The sequence below is a fragment of the Cavia porcellus genome, unplaced genomic scaffold (assembly GCF_034190915.1).
Source record: "Cavia porcellus strain 051 isolate PalLab524CR breed Dunkin Hartley unplaced genomic scaffold, mCavPor4.1 scaffold_16, whole genome shotgun sequence".
Taxonomy (NCBI): domain Eukaryota; kingdom Metazoa; phylum Chordata; class Mammalia; order Rodentia; family Caviidae; genus Cavia; species Cavia porcellus.
Genome location: NW_026947499.1, coordinates 14088272 through 14115947, shown reverse-complemented (window position 1 = coordinate 14115947; position 27676 = coordinate 14088272). Strand labels below are relative to the sequence as shown.

General features: G+C 45.7%; 1 protein-coding gene and 1 long non-coding RNA gene across 4 annotated transcripts in view; one reads left to right on the top strand and one right to left on the bottom strand.

The window, feature by feature from the left end:
• The window catches only part of LOC134470645 (uncharacterized), a 39558-nt gene extending 39044 nt beyond the window's left edge, over positions 1-514 (bottom strand). For both annotated transcript variants that reach the window (XR_010039650.1, XR_010039651.1), the window contains exon 1: positions 170-514. This is a non-coding gene — a long non-coding RNA (uncharacterized LOC134470645). The remainder of the gene's footprint in view (positions 1-169) is intronic.
• Fbxo21 (F-box protein 21) overlaps positions 1-27676 on the top strand; it is a 37690-nt gene that overhangs the window by 580 nt on the left and 9434 nt on the right. Inside the window, exons 2-11 of one of the 2 annotated variants that reach the window (XM_063225731.1) lie at positions 510-645; positions 2482-2576; positions 10340-10461; positions 13166-13312; positions 13577-13713; positions 14418-14554; positions 17911-18090; positions 19037-19169; positions 24624-24814; positions 26496-26653. In XM_063225731.1, coding sequence (XP_063081801.1) covers positions 510-645; positions 2482-2576; positions 10340-10461; positions 13166-13312; positions 13577-13713; positions 14418-14554; positions 17911-18090; positions 19037-19169; positions 24624-24814; positions 26496-26653 — 1436 coding nt within the window. Of the gene's footprint in view, positions 1-509; positions 646-2481; positions 2577-10339; positions 10462-13165; positions 13313-13576; positions 13714-14417; positions 14555-17910; positions 18091-19036; positions 19170-24602; positions 24815-26495; positions 26654-27676 lie in introns of both variants that reach the window. The other variant, XM_063225730.1, reaches the window with a different exon arrangement.

Sequence of the window (27676 nt, the reverse complement as noted above, 5' to 3'; positions counted from 1 at the left end):
GCGGGCGCAGCATCCCCGGGCGGCTGCTGTGGGCAGCACAGATTTCGAGGTCCCGCCCCGCATCGGATCTGGCCTGCAGCCTCCCCTGTGATGACCTTGCGGGAGAGGTGGCCGCTTCCCTCTTGGAAGCCTCATTTCGACCTGGAACGCCGCTGACCATTGCACCTACCTTTCTAACGTGGCCGGGAAATGAGATGGTGTCCTAGACACACGCACGACAGGGTCCTGCTTTTAGGAGGCGGCCCGTCAATGTGAACTGTCATTGTCACTGTTATTACTATTATTGTTGCCACCACCACTGTCCTCATTGTGGAGATGAGGGAATGGAGACACAGCCTTCATGTCGGCACGCCAAGGTCACATTATTTGAGTGCGTTCATTGCCCCGTGCAGATTTGAACCAGGTCCATCGCCAGGGCCCCTCTCCCCCCAGACCCATAACGCCGGCTCTGTTTCCCAAGGCCGCCTTTGAGTCTCTGTGAAACTAAGGGGGTGTTTCTCTCCTTGTAGGTGGCCCTCCCTTATGAAACACTACAGCCCCACCGACTACGTCAATTGGTTGGAGGAATATAAAGTTCGGCAGAAAGCTGGGTTAGAAGCCCGCAAGATTGTAGCCTCGTTCTCAAAGAGGTTCTTTTCAGAGCACGTAAGGATTTGTTGATGTCGCTAGAAAACGTTCGCCTGCTGGTGGTGTGTGCTCCCGGGTCTGTAGGCATTAGCTCATCCAGCTCTTGTTGATATCTCCTGTTTGAATGCTCTCACAGGCCCTTACCCACTCTCCTGGCTGCAGGTCATTGTGTCCCTTCCCTCCCATCCCACAACACGAAGCCATTTGTCCCTGCCAGCTTCACTTTTCTAAAGCCAGAGAGAGAATGGGAGTGGAAGGGGTAGGGAGGGACCCAGTACAATGTGGGGGGAATCCAGATCAGCGTTACTCCTCTTCAATCAAGTAGGTTAGATGTGGTTTTGGGTGTTTTGTTTTGTTTTGTTTTGTTTTTTTGCAGCTTTCACATGATTTGGGGGATCAGCAATGATTGAACACTATAAATTTCTCCCAGTTCTTTGCCCACAAGGGTTGACAAAATTAATGTGATTCTTCTCTCTGGCTTTTCAGGTCTACCCAGTAGTGAACTCCATTAATTGTTAAGGTAACAGGATTAAAAAAGCTACCTATAAATCAGAATCATTGCTTCCTCAAATTAAATCGTCATGCATTCATTAGCCCTGAAAAGTTGTTTTGGTTTTGTTTTCCAGTTTCTGAGATGCATGTTTTTTTGGTCCTCCACCCCAAAATGTCTCATGTAAATTTCTGTATCCATCCCAGATTCTTAGCTTTTTGGAACTTTAGAAAATAGTCCACTGGAATCTTAACTGATTAAACTATTAGATTTTTATTTCTGATGGGGCGTCTACAAACAGAGCTGATCATATATTTTTTTTACTACCCTGGATTACTGAAGATTACTTCTGATTTTCTAATTTTAAGTACTCCATGGAGTTTGTACATTTGAAATGTTTTCAGGATATTCCAAGTTCTGAAATGGCAAATTTGAACTTTGAACAAGTTTGAACTTATTCCCCTGTGGAGTATAAAAATCAACATTCCCTAAGCAGAATGCATTGCTCAAGTGTTTCTTAATGTGAGAATAAATAGGATTTGTATGCTGTTTTGGAGAAGGTGTGTCCTGGCGAATTCACAGTGGCAGATAGTGAATCCAGGTTTAAATGTGTTTGCACACCCAGGTATTTTTAGCTCAAGGCCTGTTTGATGCCGTTGGCTATGGGCTACTAGTTTGCAGCCTCTGCTTCTGGTCCAACTGGTTTTATGTGCATTTTTAACAGTCTGTGCATTTGTCTAATAGTGATGAATTGTTGTGCCCCTCACCCCCAGCTGCCTTTCCCTGTACCACTGCTTAATTAGAAGTGTGTCAGGGACTTTGAACACAGCAGGAGCATACTTAAGATTGATCTGTGGGTGGGTGATTGCTTTGACTCAAGCCCATGTGTCCCAGTGTTCTTGGGATGTACACAGGTTAACCTGAAACATCTTGGCTACTTTCAAAAAGAAAAGTGGGTGGAGGCATAGCACTTAAAACTACAAGAGAATCTTAAAGCTGGCTGTGCTGTCACTTCTACTTCGGACAAGCAGACATACCCAGCAGGTTAAAGGAGTGAGTCCCACCCCTTCACGTAGTGGTGCGCAGTGTAAATAAACTATATGAAATGGCTGTTGGGAATTAGGAGGTTTTGTAGTTCTAGCCTTGTTCAAGAGCTGTGTTTCTTCACAGTAGAACACTGAATTAGCAGTTTTAGAAATTCCAGTGCATGAAAAAGTAATTAATTTAAAATCATAACACAAGCTTAACACTCTCTGTCACTCTCTGTCAATGTGAGACAGTGCAGAATAGCTGTTAGCAAGATTTGTGTATGAGTGACAGCTACTTCATACTCAGAGGCCTTCTTTTGTATGTCTCCTTTATAGGTTCCCTGTAATGGCTTCAGTGACATTGAAAACCTTGAGGGACCAGAGATATTTTTTGAGGATGAGCTGGTGTGTATCCTAAACATGGAAGGAAGGTAAGCCATAGTTTTCAGAGGGAATTTTTTGAACAGTGATAAGCCCAGAATACATTGCTGTAATCTGTTTGTGACTGAATCCTGTTTGTGAATGTGTTTCATGTCTTGCCATAGATCATTTAAAAAGTTCTGTGTATGTGAGGTTAATACACCAAGAGAATTGATACCCAGATTGCTGTCTGTATCTGTGGGTTCTGCATCTGGGATTCAACCAATCTTGGATCAAAAATATTTGATCTGTGTAAAAGACCTGTGTATACTGAACATGCGCAGACATTTCTTTCCTGTCATTGTTCTCCAGTGATGTAACGGTTATTTATGTAGCATCTACACCGAAGCTGGTACTATAAGAAGTCCAGAGATGATTTAAATATATGGGAGGATGTGTATAGATCATATGCAAATGTTGTGGTGTTTTCCTTACAGCACTTGAGCATCTGTGAATTTTAGCAATGAGGGGAGGTAGAGCTAATCCCCTCAAGGATACAGTGGATAACTACATAGAGAAATCTTGTAAAAAGCCTTTGAGAAGGAAAGGAATTAATGTTTAGCCATGCAGCAGCTGGAGCACTGTGCTCTGACACTCCACTCTGTTAGGAAAGCCTTCAGTGTTATAAATTTTCCTTGCTTTATAAGCACCTCTCCCCCTACCGCTACCAAATATACTTGTCATGATTGTATCCTTTTGTAAAAAAATAACTTCTTAAACATGTCTTAATGTAATGGATTATTTACTTACTTACAATTCTTCAATTGTAGTAAGAAATAGTTTTATCTTGGTCTTGAACATTGTAGCTATGTGGCCAGGCTTTTCTTTTAGCTCCCAGTTAGTAACTGTGTTGCTAAACTCCTTTCCTGAGTAAAAGAGTCCATAGCAGGTTTAGGAGTGCTCATCTGTAATCCTACCATGCTTTTGTTCTTCTGTTTGCATTGGTTCTATCATATTGTCTTATTGGATTATATTATGTGTGATAGTATAAACAAATTTTCTATGGAAAATGAGATAATATAGTAGCCATTGTTCGTTCGCTGTTATTTGGTTCTAAATGCCCTGTAATACTTTCATTCTCTTGAATGATTTTATACTATTTCGTTATGTTTGATACTGTTGTATATGAAGTTATACTCAACTATTTCAAAGAAAGAGACATTATGGTAGTTCTGTTAATTATGGCTGTCTTCTGGTGAAGTACTGTGTTGCTTACATTGTTCTGATCGGATCTGTTTTGTCATGTTCTCTTTTGTCTTAATCTCTTTAAAATAAAAAGTTAAAAATCCCAGCATTCTGGGAGGCTGTGGCAGTAGGATGAGGGTTTGAGCCTGGCAAGTCCTTATCTCAAAAGAAAAAAAATGTTAAAGGGAGGGCTAGAGATGCAGCTCAGTGTGAAGGGCCTGAATTCAATCACCAGCACAGAAAAAAAAGAAAGAAAGCAGTCCATTATTTCTCTCTTGTTAGATGTTTGCATGTGGGAGTGGGTATTGCTGGGAATTTTTAAAAACTTTTTGAGAGAAGATGTCATTACGTTGCCGCGGCTGAGCTCCAGTTTGTGATCCTTCTGACTCAGGATTTTATGCCTTTATGTTTTCCTTTTTTTTTAATGCATTATATTTTCTGCTGTGAAAGTTAATTTTCAGTTAACCTGAAAGATGACCTGGCTTCCAGCCTAGTTTGCCTGTGGTAAAGATTTTCTGCTCTAAAAGTTTGGAAAACTTCACTAGTGATGGAAGATAAGAATGCTAGTTTAGCATCTTCCTCAAAAGAAATCATTTTGAAATATGACAAATGAAGCATAAAATGTTTTTCTTGCTTGGAGGAGGATTTGAGTGAGGTGAATGCTCCTTAGCAGAACAACTGTGGGAGAGGTAAAATGTGTCTCTATTCCAGGCCTTGGAGAGTTCAGATGTGGGGTCACTTTCCTGTTTCTATTTTGGTTTATCTATAAATGAATTAAGTATGATCTAAGACTATTGCGCAGCCTTAAAAATAAAAGCTGACTTGTGCTTTTTACAGACATACATATATACTTCGAAATACATGGGTGCAAGGCCATCTGTCTCTTACTGGTCGTTTAATGTAGACTTGCTTTTTTTTATTTATGCTGTGGCGCCTTCCTACTGCCTCCTTTCATGCTGGCCTTCCCCGCCACACTCGTACCTTCTGATAATACCGATGTGGTCGTCTTCTGGGATGATACACAGTAATATCTGTGGGGAAGGGAAAAGCAGGATCAATGGGTATTTTTCTTTTTTTTCCCCTCACTCAACTTTACCCTAGGGAAATTCCTAATCAGTTGGTAAAAGACCAGATTCAGAGCCGGAGATATAGGTGAGTGGTAGAGCACTTGCCTGACAATATGTGAGACCCTGTTTCAATCCCCAGCCCCGGGGGGGAAATGGCTTTTGTTAATGGCCACCTATTACAGCGTCCACCACAATTTACTTAACTGTTCTGTGTAGGTGGGCAGCCACTTTCTGTTCCATTTTGTCTCCTGGTGAAGAGTAGTATCTGTAGCAGTTTTATTCCTAAGCCAAAAATTCTTGGGAATGAGTTTCCTAGATCAGACTATAGAATATTGTGGTAAAACATAAAATGAGAGAGATTACTTCCTTGAATGCAAAGTCTTTTATAGCAAAACTGTTAGTTGTCTCCAAATTAATATGTAAATTGTATTCTGATTAAACAGAGCTTTGAGAGGGGCAATTTCTAGTTGGTTGATATTGTCATAAAATAAGTACAGAAGAATAAAGTTCACAAGAAACATCAGGGGGAAGAAACTAAACATTATCATGAGATATTAGAACATATTCTAAAGCTACTTATAATCAAAAGAATGTAATACTTAACTAAATATGGATGAAATGTGACCATGTATGGTAATGTACAGTTCAGAAATAGGCCGAACAGAAAAGATAATGCATTTAAACCGAGGGAGAAAGGTGGATTGTTTAGTAAATGGTACTGCGTGTAACTGAACATCCATGTAGAAAAAAGTAAAACCTACATCACATAAAAAAATAAATTTCAAAAGATTAAGCAGCTGACATTTTTTAAAGTTCGCATTGAAAATCTCTCCAGGAAACAGGAACATGAGGGAGACTTCCATAAACCATTATGACTGGTAATACAGGAGCAAAGCAAGAACACAGACATGATTTTGTGACTAAAAAATTAACTTCTGCGTAATCAAAGAAACCATAACAAAGTCAGTACAGTTCTAGGGATTTCCAAAAAGATATTGTAAACCGTATACAGAGCAGGAGAAAAAGTTACAGAAGACCAAATGGCTGATAATCATGTAATAAAATCTTTTAATTTACTGCTCAAAGAAATATTAAATAAAATACCTGAATTGTTAAATTGTTACCTTTTTAATTATCACAGTGGTGCAAAGACCAAAACTGTATAGCCAGTAGAAACAGATCTTATTCCATGCTTTTTAAAAATCTATATCATTGATATGTTTCCCTCTGGCCCAGCACATAAATTTTGACCCTAAAATAGAGTTATTTTTAAATCAAAGGGAATACTGTACATTTTAAAACATTTTAGGATGCCAGTTTTCAGGGAGGGCCTTGCCTTGTGTTCATGCCTGGCAAATGCTTTATGTTTAGTTATGGAAAGCATAGGAGAGGTGAGGGATAGTTTCTGTAAGTGCTAAAGCACCAGGTCCTGGACATCTGGATAACTTGCATTTATGGCGCTCTATGTAGTCTTTTAAAAGAAGACCTAAATAAAGACTTAAAACAACATTTTAAAAAGCCATATACTTTACCTGAGGAAACTGACCCAGAATGACCAATATTGAAATATATTATAGTGGAATGACTGGATTTTAAAGACAGGAAAGCCCTGTGGGCATCCCAGGTTTAAAAAAAAGTCATTTATAAGGAAAAGTAAATCAGAATGTATCATCAGACTTTTCCCCAGTAGTGCTTTATGCCAAAGGAAGAAAGATACCCAAAGATTCAAACAGAATGTCAGCCAGGGATTTTTATATCCAGCCAAACTGACTTCCAAATATAAAGGCAACAGACAAACTTCTCAGGTTGAAAGAACTTAGAGACTTTTGGGCCCTTCCTGACAACTCTGCTAGGAGAGGAGCTTCAGATTGTCAGAACACCCCGGAGTGCACTGACCCAGCACTGCGGTACTCATTAAGTGCGCATTCCCAGTACCTGCAAAGTCAAGTCCAGATGAGGGCCTTGGGAGGAAAGTATTGCATGTGTAGTGGACATAAACCCTCAATGTGGCTGTTTAAAAACACATTCCTAAGCAGTGACAGTGGGAAAGAACATGTGTGTGTAATATATTTTGCTGTTTTCACTCACGAAACTAGTGAGAATATGGTAATCCTGAGGCTGGGCTATGTGTGTGAGAGGTGCACGGTAAAGCATGTGGAGGCAGCCACGGTGGAACATAACCTGTAATTCTAGCATACGGGAAGCTTGAAGGGCATAGCAGTTTCAAGGCCAGCCTAGAATACCAGTGAGACCGTCTCAAAAACATTTTAAAATAAAATGACTAAATAATTGCACGATATTCCATCATCTCTGAATATCCTAAAGAAGCAAAATTGTATAATAAAGAAAATATAGGGGCTGGAGGTTTAGCTCAGCGGCATAAGCACCTGCCTTGCAAGCAGGTGGTCGTGAGTTCGATCCCCGGTACCGATAAAAATGAAAAAGACCAAAAAAAAAGAAAATATAAATGGGGGTCTAAATCAGAAGTCCCAGTGCGAACTCTTACTGGCATACATGGTGATGTATGTAGATCTGTGTGTACGTACATACCCTGGACTTGCTGGGTTCATTGAAAAAGGTCTAAAAGTAACACAGTAGCATGGTCTTCCTGGGGACCCAGATTGTGATCCTTGGATACCCTTTCTTACGGTAAGAAGCCAGGGTTATTATACCTAATTATATCCCGTTTCTTAATTGATGGCTGCTCATTTTGGAGAAATGGCTGGTTTAGATCCAGTGTGGGAAATGGAAAAGATGGTTCTGAAACTTGGGAACATGACAGCTGCCGGTAGCTCAGGTCAGAGTATTCAAGGCCAGCGGTGGTGGAGCTTTCATTGGCCAGCGCTGGGACCATGTAGGCATCAGTGTAGATCATAATGGAACTGTGTTGAAGCACAGCAGGCTGTGCTTAGCTCCACGGGTTCTTAGCAATACTCAGTTTATCACCTCACTGCAAAATAGTAGTAAAAACAAATCATTGTTTTGAAAAATTAGGACTGAAAGGTATGATGGGAGCATCCTCATCTTTACTACATATTATAGTACTGATGAGAGAAGTTGGGTTTTTGGAGGGGGTTCTTGTCTTTAGTGGAGACACTTCAACTAAGAAGAGATGACCTAGCTAGAGTGTCACCGCTTTGTCATTTCTGAAAGAACCAACACACCCAGCCATGGAAAAGCAGTGGCAGCTGATGTCACAGCAGAGGCAGCAGGCCTTACCGTCTCCTGACCAGAGGCCGTGCGGCCTCCTGGGAAAGTGTCCTGCCAGACGGTCGGGATCAGAATCTGAGCCGGCCTCTGCTTTCAAACATGCTCACGTGGACGTGGCCAGCACATTCCAGACGAGGGAAGCCACAGGTCAAGCAACACGCTTCTGCAACACACGTCCTGCACAGAGACAAAGATGGAGGGCTCCTGCCTGAACAGGCGCATGCACATGTAGCAGGCAGTCATGGTTGTAGAGGAAAGCAGAGCACTGGGGTCTGTAGATGCATGGAATCTGTTGTTGGGGTGCAGGCCACGGGGAGGATCATGGGTGTCAGCAGAGTTGTTCTTCGGCCCAAGTGATGGATACAAGTGTTATGTTTATTTGCCTCACAGTGATTCATTAAATCACTTGTTTGTTCTCTGGGTTTTCTTAAGTGGCAGGTTTTACTACTCAGAGGTTAAAGAGCAGATAACAGCTGTCCTTTAACTGCCCTGAAAATTGGCAAGTTCTTTGTTTTTTTAGGAAGTCAGCCAGATTAGCTAATCACTTTTCTCAGGTTTTTCTAATTCCTGAGAATATTGGGAAATCTGGTAAAGAATTGCATTCCCTTGGCAAGTTTGGTTCTGCTTCTCTGCATGCTCCTCTTACGTGGCAGTGCTAATCGGAGCAGTGCTTACACAGCACAGAGCCACATCGCCAGAGCTCCTGCCTTCATGGAGCCTGTGCCGTGGTGGGTGAGAGAGGCGATACAAAAAGAAGACACATATATTACAGTGGAAGGAAGACAGTGCGGTGGGGTACAGTTAGGGAAGCCAGCAAAGGACACCGGGCATGGGGGGCCCGCCCATGGTCTAGACACTGGTAGACTGAGGCAGGAGGATCACTGCCGGTCTGAGCAAGCCCTACCTGGCAACTTGGTGAGACCCTGTCTCCGAAGAGGGGCTGGTGCTGTACCTCAGTGTGAAGGCCCTGTGTACCATCCCTAGTACTGGGGAGTTGGAGGGTGAATCAAAAGCTAAGAGGAGGGGACCCTGCAGATGGCAGGGAAGGATCTTCCAGGAGAAGGAGCAGAGGGTGCTGAGGTGGTGGAGGAACATCGGGAGTCCGCGTGGCCAGCTGGGTTGGCCTCAGGTACAAAGTGGGAATTGAGGTCAGAGGTAATGGGGTGAGGACTGAAAGGCCTTTTTTCGTTTTTGTTTTTGTTTTCATAAGGAGGGATTGAACCTAGAGCCCTTGCATAGAACTGTAACCCAAACTCATTTTTCAGTTTTTATTTTGAGACAGGATCTCACTAACTTGCCCTGGTTGGGCTTGAGTTTGTAATCCTCCTGCCTCAGCTTCCCAGAGTGCTAGCAGAGTGCTGGAGTTACAGGTGTGTACCAGCAGGTCTGGCGTGAGGGTACCTTCTAGGTTCTCTTTAGGAATCAGTGAGGCTTTTCTGTTGAGCAGGGTGGAAACGAGCTGGAGGGTTTAGGGCAGAGGATTATTTCCTGCTGCAGCCCAGCTGCCATGCTGAGGCTTGGATGGGGTGGGGTGGGGGGCTCAGAGCAGGAAGCCAGAGGCAGAGGTGGCGGCACTTGGTTAAGGTAGAAGTGTTTGCACTGTGGCTGTGTGTTACACACAGAGCAGGCGGCTTTATGGGAGGACGCCGGGTGCCCGTGGCAGCTCGGAGGGCTTGGGAAGCAGAGTTTTGCCCTCCCTGGAACAGTAGAGCTGGTGGGGTGTGCAGTGAGGGTGACTCAGTTGGGAAGAAGGTGTCAGGTGTTCCCCAGCTATCTGAGGAGATGTCGGGGAGCACTGGGGTACGCAGCTCTGGGGGAGACTATTCTAGAAAATAAAGCAAGGGCACCAGCTCGGATAAGACTGGGAAGCACGAAGGCTGGTAAGCTGGCTGCAGCCTGAGTGTAGAAGGAGAAAGCACAGCCCGAGACCTAGGGACACTGAGCAGGTGCCCGGACCAGCTAGGGCTGCAGATGCGTCCTGCCTCCTGGAACTCACGCAGCTCAGCTCACTTCTCAGGGTGCTTTCGTTACCTTTTACCAGAGGTGCAGGCAAGTGAATAAAGCCAGCCGCAGGACTGGCTTCCGCAGACTTCAGCACAAGGAACTTAGTGTTCCTTTACAGGTGCAGAGCCCTAAACTGTGCCGTCTGCCTCTGTGACAATAAGTACTAGACAACCATGAACCGATTGTATTTTTGTAATGTTAAAATGGATGCGTGCTATAATTAGTGTAAAGTGAATCGAGGTAATGGAGGGTTCTAAATTCTTAATTTTTATTGACTTCTTTGTTGTTTTTTTGTTTTTGTTTTCCAGAAAAGCTCTGACCTGGAAATACTATGCAAAAAAAATTCTTTACTACCTACGGCAACAGAAAATTCTGAATAATCTCAAGGCTTTTCTTCAGCAGCCTGATGATTATGAATCCTATCTGGAAGGTGGGTCTTTCCCATACCTGTGAACATTGCCGGTCTTTTGTGTTGTAGTTACGGTCTTTACAAGTGGGGCTCAGGACTCCCCTGAAATGGGCTGTGGAGGTTGGGTTTTGCGGTCTGACCCAGGGAGCGGATATGACCCACTGAAGTTAAGAGCGAGATTTGGTTAAATCTTTAGCTGTCAGCTAGCGCGATAGTGCCTTCAAATAAAGATGCATCAGTGTTGCAGAGGGGGAGAGCGATGTGTTAGTGAGTTGAGTTCCGTGGTGTTCTAACCTTTAAGGAATTGTTTGCAAAGCAGAAATAAATGGATCTGGTTTTATCTGTGTAACCTCAAGCAAATCCTCAACCTTTCTGAGCTTAATGAAGACAGAATGTGCTCATGCCTCAGTTCAGGGTCTGCTGGTCCATGATGAGAAGTGAGGAGCTGGATAGGCAGGCACAGCATGACTTTGTGTTCTTGCAAAGTTGAGCAAGAACAAAATGTGACTTCAGTTTTTTTAAACTGTTTTAATCTCTAGAACATTACACAAACACTCCCCTAAACTGGTTATGAAATGCACAGTCCCTTTCCTTCCTTGCTCCAGTAATCTACCCAATCTTGCTGGGGTTTTCCCCCTGTCCAGCCTTTTTAGCATCGCCTCTCCTCCCACTGCTGCTCTGGTGCAGGCTGCCAGCCCCTCCCAGCGGCAGCTTTCTGAGGGACACTCGCTTTCCTGAGCACCATTCCCGCTGGCCCGAAGCCTGCCTTTTCAGCAGTCCGTGTGAAACCTGCAGCGTGGAAGCTGACTTCCTTTTAAACTCCCTGCTGGCTTTCCCGTGCCCTCACGGTCCAGTTCTCCCCAACTCCAAACCTTTCCCTGTTACTCTGCAGCCCTTGTCCTGACTGGGCTGCGCCTGACTGGGCTTCGTGATATCCCTCTTCCTTATAATCCCTCTTGAAATCCTACTCGTCCTCCAAATTCAGCTCACATCTTGCTTCATCAGGCTGTAGCTGTTTGCAAAGTTTACTGTGAGAACTACTATAGTAGCATTTAGTAGTAACTGTGTCTCTTCCTTTTTGTTCTAAATGTGCATTTTGTTTCTTTAGTCACTAAGTTTCTTTTGAACCAGGTCTTGGTGTTAAGATTGCCCAGTCTAGATGCTTGATGAAATTATCCAGGTGGACATGAAAAATCTGTTTTAGTTGATTAAAATAAAATGTCCTCACTACTTGGAATCTCATCATGTACATACTGGAGTTAGAAGTCATCCTGTTTTCTGTTTATGTCACGGTTAAGAACAACACTGGCTGGGCGTGGTGGCATGTGCCTGCAATCCTAGTACTGGGGGGGCCAGGGTTATATAGCTCAGCGGCACAACAGGCCTGCCTGGCAAGTGCAAGGTCCTGAGTTCAATTTCCGGTACCAAAAGAGGGAGAGCCTAGCACCTGAGAGGCTGAGACAGGAGGACTGCAGTGAGTTCAAGGCTACCTGGGTTCAGTAGTAAGCTCAGCACCCGCCTAAACAACATCGTGAGACCCTGTCTCAAGCCCCCCTAGAAAGAGTAGTACAGCAGATTTTCTTTACTTTATATTTGAAAGCAAATACTTGCTTTCATTTTTCAAATATAAAGTTGTGTTATACCTTTCTCGTAATTCCTCCAAATCAGTAGTGTAGGTCCCCGGAAGGCGGTGAAGGATTTTACAGGGTTGAGAAGGTGGATGTCGGTAGTTTTGATTCTTGGTAACTGAGTAGAGTAACACCAGTGCCATTGAAGAAGCTGAGGAGCCATAGCTTTAGGGTGGGACAGACTTCAGAGAAGGTCAGCATGAGCTTCTCTAGCCCACAGGGAGCTGAGAGCCAGACCCTGGTCAGCAGCAACGCAGAGGGCTGGCGTCCAGCCTCCCGACACCCGCTCGAATGCTTTCAGCCTCTTGGAGTATTGCTAGGGGAGTCCAGATCCTGAGCTGGGCTGAGATCTCTTGAATTTAATCACTGGAGTATTTCCCAAGCAAAAGTGTCCTGTAGCCAAAGAGGGAGGCAGGCCTGCTCCCCCAGGTTAGGGTACCTGAGGTTGTGGAGGAAGGTGTGCTCTGTATGGCTTTGCAGCTGCAGGTTCCCTGAGTATAACCGTTCATCTAATTTGAAGGTAGGGTTATTGCTGAAGTTCATTTACTGGTCACCCCTGAAAAATACTTGTTGCTAATGTCTAGCATTCCACTTTTTTTTGTCTTTTTCATTTTTATCGGTACCAGGGATGGAACTCACAACCGCCTGCTTGCAAGGCAGGCGCTTTTGCCGCTGAGCTAAATGCTCAGCCCCACACTTTTTTTTTAAAATAAAAGAACTGTCTTATGAGTTTCAGAGTTGTTGTATTTTGAATCTATAAGAAAGAGGGAGAAGGGTACCTTAAAAAGCTCTCCTGGCATTTATTTCTCTTTGTAATAGAATGTAGGAATACACCGCCCATCATGGATATTGACTTTGTCCATGACCATTAAGAGAAGTTTGGTTATTTTTTTAAAAGAGGAGTGTGAGCAGCTCTGCTATAAAGATGTCTGTTCTTCTTCCACAGCGTGGTGGTAGTGAGGCCTGGCAGCCACGGGAGAAAGCTTATCTGCTGAGATGGTGTGAAAGCCATGACCCAGGGTAGTCAGGTCAACCAACAAGCTAGTAAGAGTCAGGTAGAAAGGAGAATTGATTCTGTGATTGTTGTTCGTCTGCAGGAGCTGTCTATATTGATCAGTACTGCAACCCTCTCTCTGACATCAGCCTCAAAGACATCCAGGCCCAGATTGACAGCATCGTGGAGCTTGTTTGCAAAACTCTCCGAGGCATGAACAGTCGCCACCCCAGTTTGGCCTTCAAGGCAGGTGTGGAATTGCTTTGGATCCAGCTATATTCACAAAAGAAAACTAGAATTAGAGGAGTTGGTTTATGGGGAATTCAGCAAAGCAAACCTACCATCTGACAAAAGTCGCTAAACGACAAAACACCTCAAGTACATACTCTTCTGGTCGTAGACCGATAGCACTTGGTTATTAAGACCTTGCTAACCTCTGCATGTTACGGGTGTGCCGTGGTACCGGGGCAGAACCTTGTTTGTGCTTGTGTTCCAGAGCAAATCTCTGTTTCAGGTGAATCCTCCATGATAATGGAAATAGAACTGCAGAGTCAGGTGCTGGATGCCATGAACTATGTTCTTTATGAGCAGCTGAAGTTCAAGGGGAATCGGATGGATTACTATAATGCTCTGAATTTATATATGCACCAGGTAAGTATGGATGATAACAGTTAAAAAAAAGTTGGCCTTCCATAACAGTATTGTGCTGCATACACATATTTAGCTGGATCAAAACTTTTTGGAAAAATGAGTAATTGTGTTTGTTTGAATATATATAGGCTTTCCTTGTTATTTACATAGTCTTTATACTGTATAGTGCTAGGTATTATAAGTAATCTAGAAATGATTTAAAGCGTATGGCTTCCTATATCTGTTCCACTGCTGTCTGCTGCTTTCATTTTTACCATCTCACATATGGAATGCCAGACTTTTTCTACAAGGGGCCAACTGGTCAGTTCCCTCAATTCCACAGGCCATGTAGTCCGACTGGCTCCTTAGTGCAGTCCTTTCGGGGGGAGGCACACCAGTGCAGAAGGTGGGCACGGCTGTGTTCTAGCCCAAGTTTGAATGTGGGCATTGGAATTTGGATTTCACGTTACTTTCGTATGTCACAAAATAGTATTTTGGGGGGTTTTTCTCAAACATTAAAAAATTTTAAAAACTTCCTATGCCAGCTGTACAGAAAGTGTGAGTGGACCAGACTTGTCCTTCGCTGTGAATAAAATAGTACTCATGTGGTTAAGCGTGAATCTAGCACCAGGCCCGATGCAGCACAGCTGCCTGATGAGACTCCCTATTGAACACATGAGCACGTGTGGTTTCTCTCTGAACCCAAAGTATTTCTTGTCCTTAAGGTTTTGATCCGCAGAACAGGAATCCCAATCAGTATGTCGCTGCTGTATTTGACGATTGCTCGGCAGCTGGGAGTCCCACTGGAGCCTGTCAACTTCCCGAGTCACTTCTTGCTGAGGTGGTGCCAAGGCGCAGAAGGGTAAGCCGTCTCTGACACCTGGTCCTCAGCGCCAGGAGTGAGTCCCACTGTGGACGGCAGGCGGGCGTCAGTGTTACTTGGGTGTAACTCACAGGGTCAAGGTGGCAAGGAGCTGTGCTGGCCTCTCTTCCCATTGTGATACTGTGTTGCAGCCACACGAGGTGTTGTGCTACCTTCAGGGGAGAGTGACCAAAGATTACTCTGGATCCTTCGGTAGTTTTTGCATCTTCATCTGCATTTGGTTTAAGATTTCAAGGTTCTTGGCTCTCAAGTTTCCTTTGTTCCAAAGTAGATCGTATCAAAGAGTCATTAACAGAGTTGCTTGCTTCCCATCCTGGACGGTCTCCCCTTCCTCACATACATGAGGCAGCCACCAGAGCTGTCGAGAGCAGGTAGACAACCCCCTTTAGGAAGTGTTGGTGACTTGGTGTGAACTTCAGCGTCTGGCTAATGAGTTCTGTTGCGAGCACTTTTAAATCTAGTGTCTTACCAGGTAAAGGCTTCTTTCAGTTATAGTCTAGTTTTTCTAGAAAAAAAAGTTCATTAAATACATAGAATAGAAATATTTTCTCATTAAATCTGCTGTTTATCATACCACCACCACTACCTTTCCCCCTATTCCCCACCCCGTCAAAAAGGGAAAAAAGGTCGTATCCTGTGCTTTGACACTGCTTCCTACTGATGAACTGTGTTATCCTTAGGAGAACCAAGGAACAGTGTAATAGAAAGTACCTGAGCTTAGAAGTCAGAGTGGGTTTGACTGCGGCTTCCTGTAACCCTGGTATGTTCCTTTGTAAGTAGAGTTAGTGTTTTCCATTTAGTAGCTTGGAGGATTACAGATCACCCAGCGCTTCACCCACTTAATGGAGCTTTGCTGTTAGGCAGAGGGGAATGAGAATTGGTCCAGGTGTATGTCTGTCCTCTGGTTTAAGAAGTAAAACACTGTATGCATAGTTGAAGCTTCCTGGCTACTTTCATCCTGTTCTCTCAGCATCTCCACAGAAGTAACCAACGGTTAGTTTGAAAGCATTCATTTTTGTACAGATTTATTTGTTCATTACATGTACTTCTTTTCTTAAATAACCTTGTTTTCCAAATATGTATTCCTTAAAATGTACTGATACTTTCAATTTTTGGATAGTGAGTAATCACTTCCTATTTCTTTTAATGAGAAAAATGAATTTTTTTCCTAAATAAGTCAACCAATCTGCCAGTGTTTCTAAAATATCCTTAAATTATGTGATAATCTATCAAAAATATATGCATAATATAAAGCACTCCCAATACTGATTACCATACATTTACCATACTTGTAGCCTATTGCAGGTAGGACTGTATGTGGTGACAGTATCACTTTTTCCTTCTTGGGCTACAGAAAGATCACTTGAGCCTGGGAGTGTGAGCCCAACCTGGGCAGCACAGCAGGACCCTGTCTTAAAGGTACCTGCTGTGCTACAGTCCTTTGGAATTTCCTTCCACTCCTACCTTTGGTCTCTTTGCTTACCGTACACCAAGACCAAATCATGTCCATTACTGTAACTTTATAATCAGTCCTGCTGTTTGGTAGGATGAGACCCTGGGAGGGCTTTATAATTGCCTTCACTTATCTTAGCTTTTGCACTTCTGTATAGATTGAAAATCTTTTTATCAGGTTCCTTAAAATTCCTGCAAGGATGTTGACTGACAGGCTTCTGGATTAAAAGAGGAAGGAATGCTGAGGTGTTTCACTGTCAAGTGTTTGGTCTCTTGAACTGGTCCTCGCTGTTTATGGAGCTCCTCATAGCCTGCCCGAAAGTCACCTTTGCTCCATCGAGCTACTGTCTCATTTCTTCTTAGGGGCCTTACATTTTTGGTGCTATTGTAAAAGGTCATTTTTAATATCACTTTCCTAAGTATTAATGATACACAGGGATGTGGCTGGTACTTCAAAATAGCTTTAATGTCTTTGCTGAATAAATTGTTCATGTGAACTGTTGTCACCTCCTGGCTTGTCAGTGTTGATAATCATGGTATCTGTGGATAGTGACTGTTTTCTTTTTTCTAGCCTTACTTATGTATTTATTTTTCTTATCTGGACTGACAGCTAGTTGTACAAAGTACAAAGTTGAAACAGTGATAGCAGTCACCTCTGCCTCGGGTATGACTTTTGCACCAATCCAGCGTTTCGGATTCTCAGAACTGTGCTCCAATTCCTAATTTTCTGAGAGCTTTAAGTATAGATTTGGGTATTGGATTTTTTTCAGAATTCTTTTTCTGCTTACTCATATGATTAGATGATTTTTCTCTTGTAGTCTACATGCATAGGAGTAGTTTTGGTTTTGGTTTTGGTTTTGTTTCTTGATGCTGGAGACTGAGTCTGCTAAGCATATGCTCTACCACTGAGCTACACCCAAGCCCCATAAATAGATTTTTAAATGTTCAATTCTCCTGTCTTTCTTGGAGTTCATCTAATTTAAATATGTGCTTAAAAAATATGTTGCTGCATTTGATTCACTCATTTCATTCTAGATTTTTTGCATTTCTGCTCATAAATGATTTCTGCCTATACATTTTTGTATGCTGTTCTTGGGGGAGGGTCTAGCTTCATTAAGAGTTGAAGAATTCTTTATTTCTAGAATATTTATGTAAGTCTTAATGGCTTAATAGCTTTGCATTAAAAGGGACTATAAATAAGTATGACTTGGGGGAGAAATCCAACTGGATTTTGTAGCAGCCAAAGATAAAAATCTGATTTATAGTGGGCATAAGGTAAAGGTGAAACAGTTGCTAAAAAGAAACACAGCGCCTCCTGAGATAGTTACCCACCTCCTGCATGAGCCCTCAGAGAGCGCGCACTTGGCCGTGCAGTGGGAATTTGTGTCCTGTGTAACCACCTCACTGTGAGCTCGCCCCGCTGTACGAAGGTGAGGTTCACAGAAGCCACGTGACCCAATCCAGGAGCACAGTTGGTTCTCTGAGGCCAGGGTGGGTGGCTGGGAAGGCTGAGTATATGACTGTTCTCAGATCCTCCAGACCCCATGGTCCCCTTGTGAGGTGCTACTGATTTAAGAACTCACAGACTGCCTCAGTCATGCCCTCTATCTTCTTCCAACTGAATTTTGTTTAATGCCCCAGCCACGAGTTGCAGATTAATCTTCTGTGTTATGTGGCACACATTGGCGTGCTCTCTTAGGTCCCAGCGTCATGTAGTCTCAACACAGCTGAACTTGTGTAAAGTCTCAGGTATAAACTGGACATGGCCTTGATACTGTCAGGAGAAATGCAGTGTTTGAACCTTTAGCCTCTGATTTGAGCTACTTGTAATAGGAACTTAAAATACCGAATGGTTCTTTTCTGGTATTTGGCTCTTTGGATAGGGCAACTCTGGACATCTTCGACTACATCTACATCGATGCTTTTGGGAAAGGCAAACAGCTGACGGTGAAAGAGTGTGAGTACTTAATCGGCCAGCACGTGACCGCAGCGCTGTACGGGGTGGTCAACGTGAAGAAGGTGTTGCAGCGGATGGTGGGAAACCTGCTAAGCCTAGGGAAGCGGTAAGCGCTTCACAGTGTTCTGCAGAGCGTGCGTCTGACTCCGAATTTATTCAGTGCCCTCCCCTGTGATACAGCAAAGCCTCGTATAGCTTCCCCCGCCATAGGAAAGGACCAGTTCCTGTACACAGCAAGTGACTTTTCTTTGAGATGTTTGCACTGGACGAAGTCTGCTCATAACCCTCGAAGCATTCTTCTGTAACTAGAGTGTCTTAGATGGGCAAAGATCATTTTCAGAGCCAGGATGGTCTTGTGTCCAGGGGCTTTGTAATCTTTTAATTTGTATCTTTCTGTCATTTAGATAAGAAAACAGAAGTTTGAAACTCAACTTCTGAGTTCAAGGAAATTTGTCCTGGGCAAATAGAAAGTTGTAGATTGTATAACCAAGTTTTTTTAAAATAGACTTTATTCTTTAGTGCCCTTTTAAGTTGACAGCAAAATTGAGCAGAGTCAGAGTTCCCAGTACCTCTCTTGCCTCCCACACCAGCCACCACCATCTCCATTATCAACAACTCTCACCAGAGTAGACACTTGTTACAAGAGGTGACCCTACATTGACACATCATTATCATCCTGGTTCATGGTTTACTTTAGAGGTCACACTGTGCCCTCTGTGGGCTTGGACATGCCCAGAAGGCCATGCATCTCTCAGGATAGTTTCATGTAGGATAGCATCGGTGCTCTGTCTACTCAGAATTTACTATTTATTATTACAGTGTTTTTAAGGTAACTATTTAGGAAAAGTACTTAAGTTTTTATTTCAGTATAAGATTTATGTTTTCTGTGTATTTTGTTAAGCCCATTACAACTTTTCTGAACAGAGGGGGAAATGTCAAAATCAAAAAAGTTTGGAATTTGTATCAGTTACTTTTAAAACCTGCACTTGGAAAAGGTGGGGACTTAGCTAAAAAGGAAGCAAAATGAGACACAAGATGATTTTCCCCACTAGGGAAGGCATCGACCAGTCATACCAGCTCCTGAGAGACTCCTTGGATCTGTACCTGGCGATGTACCCGGACCAGGTGCAGCTTCTGCTCCTCCAAGCCAGACTCTACTTCCACCTGGGAATCTGGCCAGAGAAGGTAATTATTTTACTTTGATGATTTTCACTTATTTAGAGAAGAGAGTCCTAGACTGAAGGGCAGTTGTTTTGAGTTTATCCCCATATGGATCACCAGAATGAGCACAGATTTATTCAAAGTCTCCTAATCTTTTTCCTGCCCCCTTATACGTGAGAGACATTGGTTCTACTGTGAGAAATCGCATGTTCTCTCTGTGATCAGTCCCTCAGCATCCAGCATCGCAAAGCCAGCATCCTGCCATGCATGGGATCTGAGCTTTGTCTTCCCTGAGTCACCCTCGCTCTGCAAGGGAAACGAAACGAAATGTTAGCGACTAAGTTGGCCATAGATAAATAGTTTTTGGCACAGAAAAACTAGGTATTAGATGTGTTCGGTTCTTGTCGCTGAACTAGGTCGGGACCAGATGTATCTTTGTAAAGTTGAGTTTCATTACGATTCCTCTTGAATGTTCCTCTTGAATGTGGGCCCCCTTTGGCCCACAGCAGGCCTGGTGAAAAGGTCACAGCGCTGAAGTGGAACTGGCCTTGGGCAAACTGTGTGTGGGTTCGGTGGCTTCCTTGTGCTTGACAGTGCAGAAGGCAGTGGTCAGGCCCATCCCACCCTTGCTGTTCCCTGGAGATACGTTAATAATCTGTCAGTCTAGAACAGCATGCTGGGGAAAGCTCATCCTGAGCTCTCACTGGGATAGCACCATAGTTTATTCTCTGAGTTACTAGAGAGGAGTGAAATCTTCCTAGAGAAAGTAAATACTATAAATGACCCTAAATTGCCTAGACTTACGGTGTCTCATTAGCTGGTGGCCTGGTAATCTAAAGTGGGTCTAGGAAAGGCCGCTTGAGTGGAACCCCAGGCTTCGTCTTGGATGCTGCCTGCGGCCCAGCCTGGCGTTAAAAGACAGCGGTGGAGGGCTGGGGCAGTTGGCTCTTCCAGTTCCTCACACAGCTCACTGATGATTGTCCATCATTAGTTGTCAGTGTTCTTTATTTTACTTATTTACTTCTGATTCCTGGATATACTTAACTAATTCCTGACACTTTTTACTTCAGCTTTAAGTGCAGAGCAAAGAGTCTTTGGATATAAATTCCATAGTCAAATGACAGGTCAGCCTGCGAAGTGGTCTGGTGAGATCCCTTTTCTGAGGGACAAGCCTGTGGGTGCTCTGGTGACCTTACCTTCTGCCACTGGCTCGTTGCAGTGCTTTCACTGTACACCACCACTTGGGAACCCCTTCTTGTCCCTCTGAATGATCCCGTGCACCTTGCTATCAGGCAGGCACCCCAAACCAGCTCCACAGCTGCTCCACGCAGTGTTTCTCCCTTGGGGGTTGTGCTGGGGTGGAGCTGAAGATCGAGCTCACTGGGAGAGAACAGACAACAGCAGCTTGTTCCAGGTGCTCCCAGGACTCCCTCCCCACAGTGACCAGGGAATCCGCAAGGGAAGCGCCCCCTGAGAGAGGGATGGGAACCCGGGGCTCCAAGAGCTGCCCAGTCACTCGAGAAGGCTTCTTACCAGGGAGGGCTTCAAGCTGGGCCTTGAGATGAGGAAGTTTTTCCAGGTGTGGAGTAGGGTGCTAGGGATCAGGAGCAGCCTGTGCACCACCTGCAGGGGTCAGCCGGACAAGGGCTATGTGTGGATTGAGTGTGGATGTACAAATGTGTGTCTGCCGGTGGTGTGAGACGGTTTTGTGGAATGCTTAGGCCTGACTGGGTAACAGGAACACAATCCTGAGCTGGGAACACCAAAAGTTGCCTTGTTTTCTGTTGTATTAAATCAGGAAGAGCTAAGAAGTATTGGCCTCATGGTCACTGCTGCAGTAATGCAGGGTTAGGGTGACTGTGATGGAAATCAGGAGTGCCAGACGGTCACGTTTAAAAAGCCACTGAGGTTTATCTGACACCTTGTGTCTTCCCGGCAGCCCTGTGGGATCAGTGCTGTTTCCATTTTTGCCTTTTTTTTTTTTTTTTTTTTTTTTGTCTTTTTCATTTTTATCGGTACCAGGGATTGAACCCACGACCGCCTGCTTGCAAGGCAGGTACTTATGCCACTGAGCTAAATCCCCAGCCCCCATTTTTGCCATTTTACAGAGAATGAGGTGGACACACAGAAGTTGGGTCACTTTCTGGGGTCTCCCATGCACTTGTGAATGATGCCAAGAACTTGGCCTTGGCAGGTGCCAGTCTCCCTGCTGCCCACCCTCCCTGTCCCCTGGGAGCGCTGCGGCTCAAGCTCTGTTTTGCTGCCAGCATCGCATCTCATTTTGACCCATAGGTATCCTTTCCCTCTTTCTCTGCATTGCAGTAGAAAAGATGCCACTCTCATTTGCCAAGGCAAATCCCTCCCCCTTTGTTTGGAAGAAAGTGAAGAGCATTCTGCTGGCGTTTGCCTGCGGCCGCCACCTCCTTCCCTTACACACTGTCCTGCTGCCTCCACCCCCTTCCCAGAGCACGGGGACCTCCTGCCCTCCACGTGGCTCTGTCCTGCACAAGAAGCCAGGACCCCTTTCTGCTTAAACGGTTCTATTGCTTAATCTAGGAGGTGCGCTTCTCTCCCTAACTTTCTCCATTGTGCAGCTAATGCACCCCCACTGTCCCCTGCGCTCTGTGTCCTCTGGCTCCCAAGCCCTTGCTAGCTCCTTGTCCTTGGTCTTCCCCAGGGTCTCCAGCTTGCTTGTGCTGTGCACCTTTGCACAGCATCACTTCTTGTCCCCTCTGCCTCACATGCCTCCTGTGTGCTGATGGTGTCCACTTTCGGGCTCCAGGACACCTCCCACACACCCGTGCCTGCTGCAGCTCTGGCTCCGGTCCAGAGGGTCAGCCCAGTGGAAACTTGTCTTTCTGTAAATTCATGCTTTGTCTCCTTACGTCTGCTCTGAGATCTTGTAAGCCTGTTTTATATAGGGTAGCCAGAGTCGTCTTAATAAAATGTCATTATGTCCCTTCACTGCTTAACCCCTCTGAGTGACTTCCTAACTGCTTTGGGATGGGGCCGCATGCTGCCTCGTAGTTCACGAGCTCTCAGAGCCCTGGCCCTGCCTGCCTGACCTGCCCAGCACGGGTCCCGTGGTCCCAGGTACCAGCATGTCCTCCGTCTGTCTGTGCCGCCATCCTCTGCGTGTGCTATGGTCCTGCCGGGACAGGGGCCCTGCTGACTCCTCAGCTCTGTCTGTAGCCCTCTTCTTTGACTCTAGCCCACTAGGATCCACTCCAGCCCCAAGGTCAGGGGCTCCTGCCGGGCCTGATCTGGCCCTGCCCGGAACTTGTCCAGGGTCCATGATGTTGCCTCCTATCCTCCTTCCCTGCAGGACCTCGCTTTCTAAGGGTGTCCCCACCCCTGCTCCTCACTCTGGCCATTCTGTGCACACTCAGTGCACTTCTTGGCACATAGTAGGCGCTTCATTTTTTTTAATCATTTAATTTAATCATTTAATCATTTTTTTAATCAATAATTAAGCAATTTTATTGGATAGGAATAAAGATGACTTCAGGAAGATATCCAGATTTTCCAGTAGGGAGACAGTTTGTACCACACTGAGGGGGAGTTGAGAGCAGTGTGTTTCGGGTTGGGAGAAAGTACTGAGTTAGGATGTGTTACGTTTGTTCTGACCAGGGGCTCCCAGCTCATAGGAGCTCCTGGTTGCCAGAGGCCCCATAGCACAGGATCCTACACAAATGGATGTCAAGAAATGCAAGAGCTTGACAGAGCCTCAGGGGAAACCTGGGATCCAGGCCGCTGTGGGGTCAGTAGTGACAGCCAATTTGTAGGGACTTTCCTGAAACCGCTGTGCACTTGCTGTGTGGCTGCAGTAGCTGAGTGTTAACATCCAACAGTCTGCAGAGCCCAGGGCAGGAAGTTTGCTGAACCTTGGGTTAGAGGAAGAGGCGCATTATGAAGAAATGCATCAGGGACATTATGGCGCCCACTCCAAAATCTTTCCCTAAAAGTTGTAAACACTTAGAGTACAGACCAGGGCATTTGGCTGGGGGGCCTGTGGTCAGCACTGTCCTTTGTAAACAGACCAAGCCCCAAAGCACGGCTTCCTCTGCTTTGTCTTCCCCTCTCCCTTACCCACATGTTCAAGGAAAGAGGCTGTGATCCTCCCTGAATCTTGCTTCCATCTCTCAGTCTGAGTTCAGGCTTTCCTTGGTGCTTGGGAGATTCCAGGTTGTGTCATGCTGCAGATCTGTCTGGTGGGGAGGAGCTGCTGGGCAAGGAAGGGACACTGTACACAGAGGAGCAGAGATGAGGTCAGGCAGAGATGGGACACACAGGACAGCCTTGTGTCAGCACAGATGCAGGCCTCTTGATCAGTGGGATGTGGTCAGCCACGAAGAAGACATAGCACTAGTGTCTTTGCACTGAAAGTCCCTTCCTGCAGAGGGAAGTGGATGGGGATTGGTTCTTCCTCGGTTCTTATTGAAACTGGGTTTCATGTACTTGCATTTTACCATTCTGTCCATTTTTATGTATTTGAAGCTCTGTGTAATACATAATTAAAATGCTCCTCCTCTTGTGCCAGTTCGATAGTGGCTGAGACCTTAGGTTGACAGTCAAACCCAGGATCTCTGCCCTACTCAGTGTCTTCATAATCCTGTGACCTCAAGCAGATTGTCTAGGCCAGGTTTGTCTTCTGAAAGTCAGCAATGACTCCTTGGCCCAGCTCCCAGGAGAGTAGAATATTGAAATTCATTTTCGGGAAATTTTGAGATCCTGCAGTTTCTTTCAGTCTGGAAGACAAGATTGCGTTTGGGGATAATAATATCTTAGGTTGCATAAAACTAATTTCCACAACACTTTTACAGGTCATTTGTGTTAGAAAATAGGTAGGGCAGTGCTTAATCATCATTTGAGAAATGAAAAAGAAATTCAAAAGTAAAAACAGCTAGTTTGACAGATTTGGGACTGGAATCCGGGTTGCCTTTCCACCAGCAGGCTGTAATTTAGGACTCGGTAAATCAGGACAGACTTGTCAGAAACCTTGTGCTACAGACATCCCCGGTGCCAGGTAATCCTGTGTGTGTGATTTTAAAACTCTGCTTGAATGTTACGTTCCTGGAGCCACACTGTGTGCAGAAGAGAGACTGCCACAGTGGAGCCACACAGTCGTGCCACTGGTGTGGGCTCTGGACAGTGTGGTACTGGTAATGGGTGAGACTGTCAGGATGCCGGAACCCTGAGGATCTTACTGCCCTCCTTGAGATAACCGCATGACTCAGGAGATTGCCCCTTTAGCACCACTGAGGCCCTTGTCAGAATTCCTTTGCCTTGAGAAGAGCAGTTCAGGGTTCTTCCCCACCCAGTGCCACTCCCCACTTTCCTACCCAGGTAGGGCAGTAGAGCTTCTTAGTCCAGACATGCCCTTGTCAGATTGTGTAGGTAGGCCTAAATCTTGTGCTGCAAAACAGAAAAGGCCTAGCTGAAAATATTATCTCCTAGTCTTTCTGTCTTGTCTTGAAGGTGCTTGACATCCTCCAGCACATCCAAACCCTCGACCCCGGGCAGCACGGGGCGGTGGGCTACTTGGTGCAGCACACGCTCGAGCACATTGAGCGTAAAAAGGAGGAGGTATTCGTGGAGGCTAAGCTGCGCTCTGATGAGAAGCACAGGGATGTCTGCTACTCCATCGGGCTCATAATGAAGCATAAGAGGTGAGTGCCCGGCCCCGTCATCCTCTAGAGCTGCGGACCCGGCTGGAGGACGATGAGACCCGGAACAGCAGCGCCGCTCGGCCCGTTCCCACCCGGGAGCAGCGGAACCTGACTGGACCCTTCCACGCTTGCTGTTCCTGGACGGTGGCTCGTTTTCCCGAGCGACCTCTGGGTGCCTGGCCTGGCTCTGTGAGCAGAGAGCTCTCTCTCCCTGCTTTCGCTAAGTTCTTCCTGCTCTTCTCCTTTAACTTCCGTCCCTTCTGGCAGGGGTCCCGGCTAGGGGGAGCATGTGGTCTGCTCACCGGGCAACTGAGCGCCGTCCTCACTAGCGGGCGTGCACTGTCGTGGTGCTGGGCTGGTGCCTTCTTGGCGGTTTCCATTCACACTTCCCTGCGCTCGCGCAGCTCCAGGCTCTTTTTGTTGTTACCGGCCATCTGAGGCCCCAGAAGTGCTGCCTCAAGTGCTTTACTTACTCCGCTGAGGCACTGGTGTGGACTGATGCGTAGTTGCTTTCGGCCGTGTGTGCTGGTCTCTACGTGAGGATAAGGCCCAGACACCTTCCCAGTTCGGGCTGCTGTTTCTCTTCCTTTCATTGTGTGCCTTTTAACTTCATTATGCAAATTTCTGAACACAAGAAAAGAGAGGCAAATCCACGAGCCAGGTCCTGCTCCTACCGTAACGCCACACAGCCAGTCTGCATTGTCCCCAGCCCGGCCTCCATCGCCCCCCTGAGTAACGGAAGCAAGTGCTAGAGCCACATCGTCTGTGCCTGTTTCAGCGCGTGTCTCTCACGTGGAGGGGCGCATTCTCCCTCGCTCCTCCTTTTTAAACTAGGTCTCACTCTGTAGTTCAGGCTGGTCCTGAGCTCGTATGTAGCCCAGGCTGGCCTCATTTGTGGCCATCCTTCTGTCTCAGCCTTCTGTGTACTGGAGTCACACATGTGCCACCATGCCTGGCTCCTCCTCTTTTTTTTTTCCATATATTTATTGTCCCACTATCAGGTCTAAGAAATAATTCCTTAACCCCAGGCGTCCTATATGTTGCATAGAAGCTGTTTGGATCAAGGTCCTTTATTCTGTTGGCTTTTAATTTTTCATTGCAGTACTGGGGATTGAACCCAGGGCCTGTTGCGTGCCAGGCAAGACCTTTTCACTGAGCTGGCCAGGCCGGGCTTGAACTGTGTTCCATCTGCCGGTGCTCCCTGAGTAGCTGGGAGTTAGGTGTGTGCCACTGTGTCTAGTCTCTTGGTCCTAATGCAGTCAGATTGGTTAGCCTTCCTTTATGGGTTGTATTTTTAGTGTCTTGTTTAAGAAATCTTGTCTTATCCCATGATGAAGATATTTCCTTTTAAAAGTTCTGCATTGTGCATCCAGGTTTTTGTTTGATAAAGAATTTATTGTGGTGCCTTGTGATCAGCTTAACGCTCTGATGATTCCTCCTTCCATTTGGATTACCAGTGCTGTCCTATTGTTCTTTTTGAAGTTCTTTTCCAAGTGAAGTACTATCTTGACTGTAAGTTTATAAAAATGGGCAGGAAAGTCCTAAAAAGAACATGGTTCAACATGGCATACAAGCAGGGCAGTGTACAAGAATGTGAGCTCAGGGGAAGCCTGAGGTCCCTCTGCCCTCAGGCTCCTGCCCCAGGGTCTCAGGAGCTGACCTGCCGTGCTCCTCCCTCCAGGTATGGCTATAACTGTGTGATCTACGGCTGGGACCACACCTGCATGATGGGCCACGAGTGGATCCGGAACATGAACGTGCACAGCCTGCCTCACGGCCACCATCAGCCTTTCTACAATGTGCTGGTGGAGGATGGTTCTTGTAGATACGCAGCCCAAGGTAAGGAGCTACTCCAAATGGGCCTGCAGTGACACCTGGGCGTCACGTGTGCACATTTGGGCTGTCGGGGTAGTCAGGGACACCAGCCATCCTTTGGCTAAGCTCAGAAGAACTGGCACTCAGCTAGATATGGGTAGCCATGTGTTGGTGCAACCGTACCAAGTGCGAAGGGGTCATACACAGACATGCTTGTGTGTGTGTGTGTCTTACACACCTCAGAGAGCCGGGGCCCTATTCTAGTGCTGTTGCCAACCTGTGATCTCTTGATCACTGCTTCTGCCAATCAGAATCTCAACAGTTCTGCCTCCCAGACTCCTCCGGGGCCCTCTGAACCCTTGGAGGAGCCTCCCCATCCCCCGTAGCCTGGGGATTGGCTGCGGCTGCACTGCCGGAGTCGCCCATGTGGCCTTTTATGGGCACTGCAGTCCACAGCACAGGACTCGACTGCCCCAGCCAACAGCTAGCTGCTTGGGAACCTGGTGTGTGGGGCGAGCGCCAGCTCTAAGAGGTGTCAGGCCAGGGCATACTGAGAGGAAAAGATGGGGATCGGTGGACCTGCGGAGACAGGTTGGAGACCAAAAGGCTGTCAGTGTGAGTCTGGAATTTCACCCCTTTTGATAGATTGAATTTGAGTGTATCGTGTGTTGGCCAAGCTATTCACATTAATTGTATTACTAAATAGAGCACAGGTGACGTCATTAGTGTGACCAGCAGCGTTCTAATCTGTGTTAGCTCCCTTCCAGAGCCTTCATCATCATCATCATTTTACACAGGCAGATACTGAAGTACGTGAAAGCTATTAGATGTGACCTCAGACACAGGAGTATGAATTCAAAGCTGGACAGCTTGGCACTGAGCCTCATCTTTAACCACCATGACACACTTCTTTATGTCGGCCAGAGCATGAGGTTTGACCTAACTAAATCCAGTGGCAGAAATGCTGGTATAATGTCAGATACACTGGACAGGGTGGCACATGCCTGAACTCGGGAGGCTGAGGCAGGAGGATTGCTGTAAGTTGGA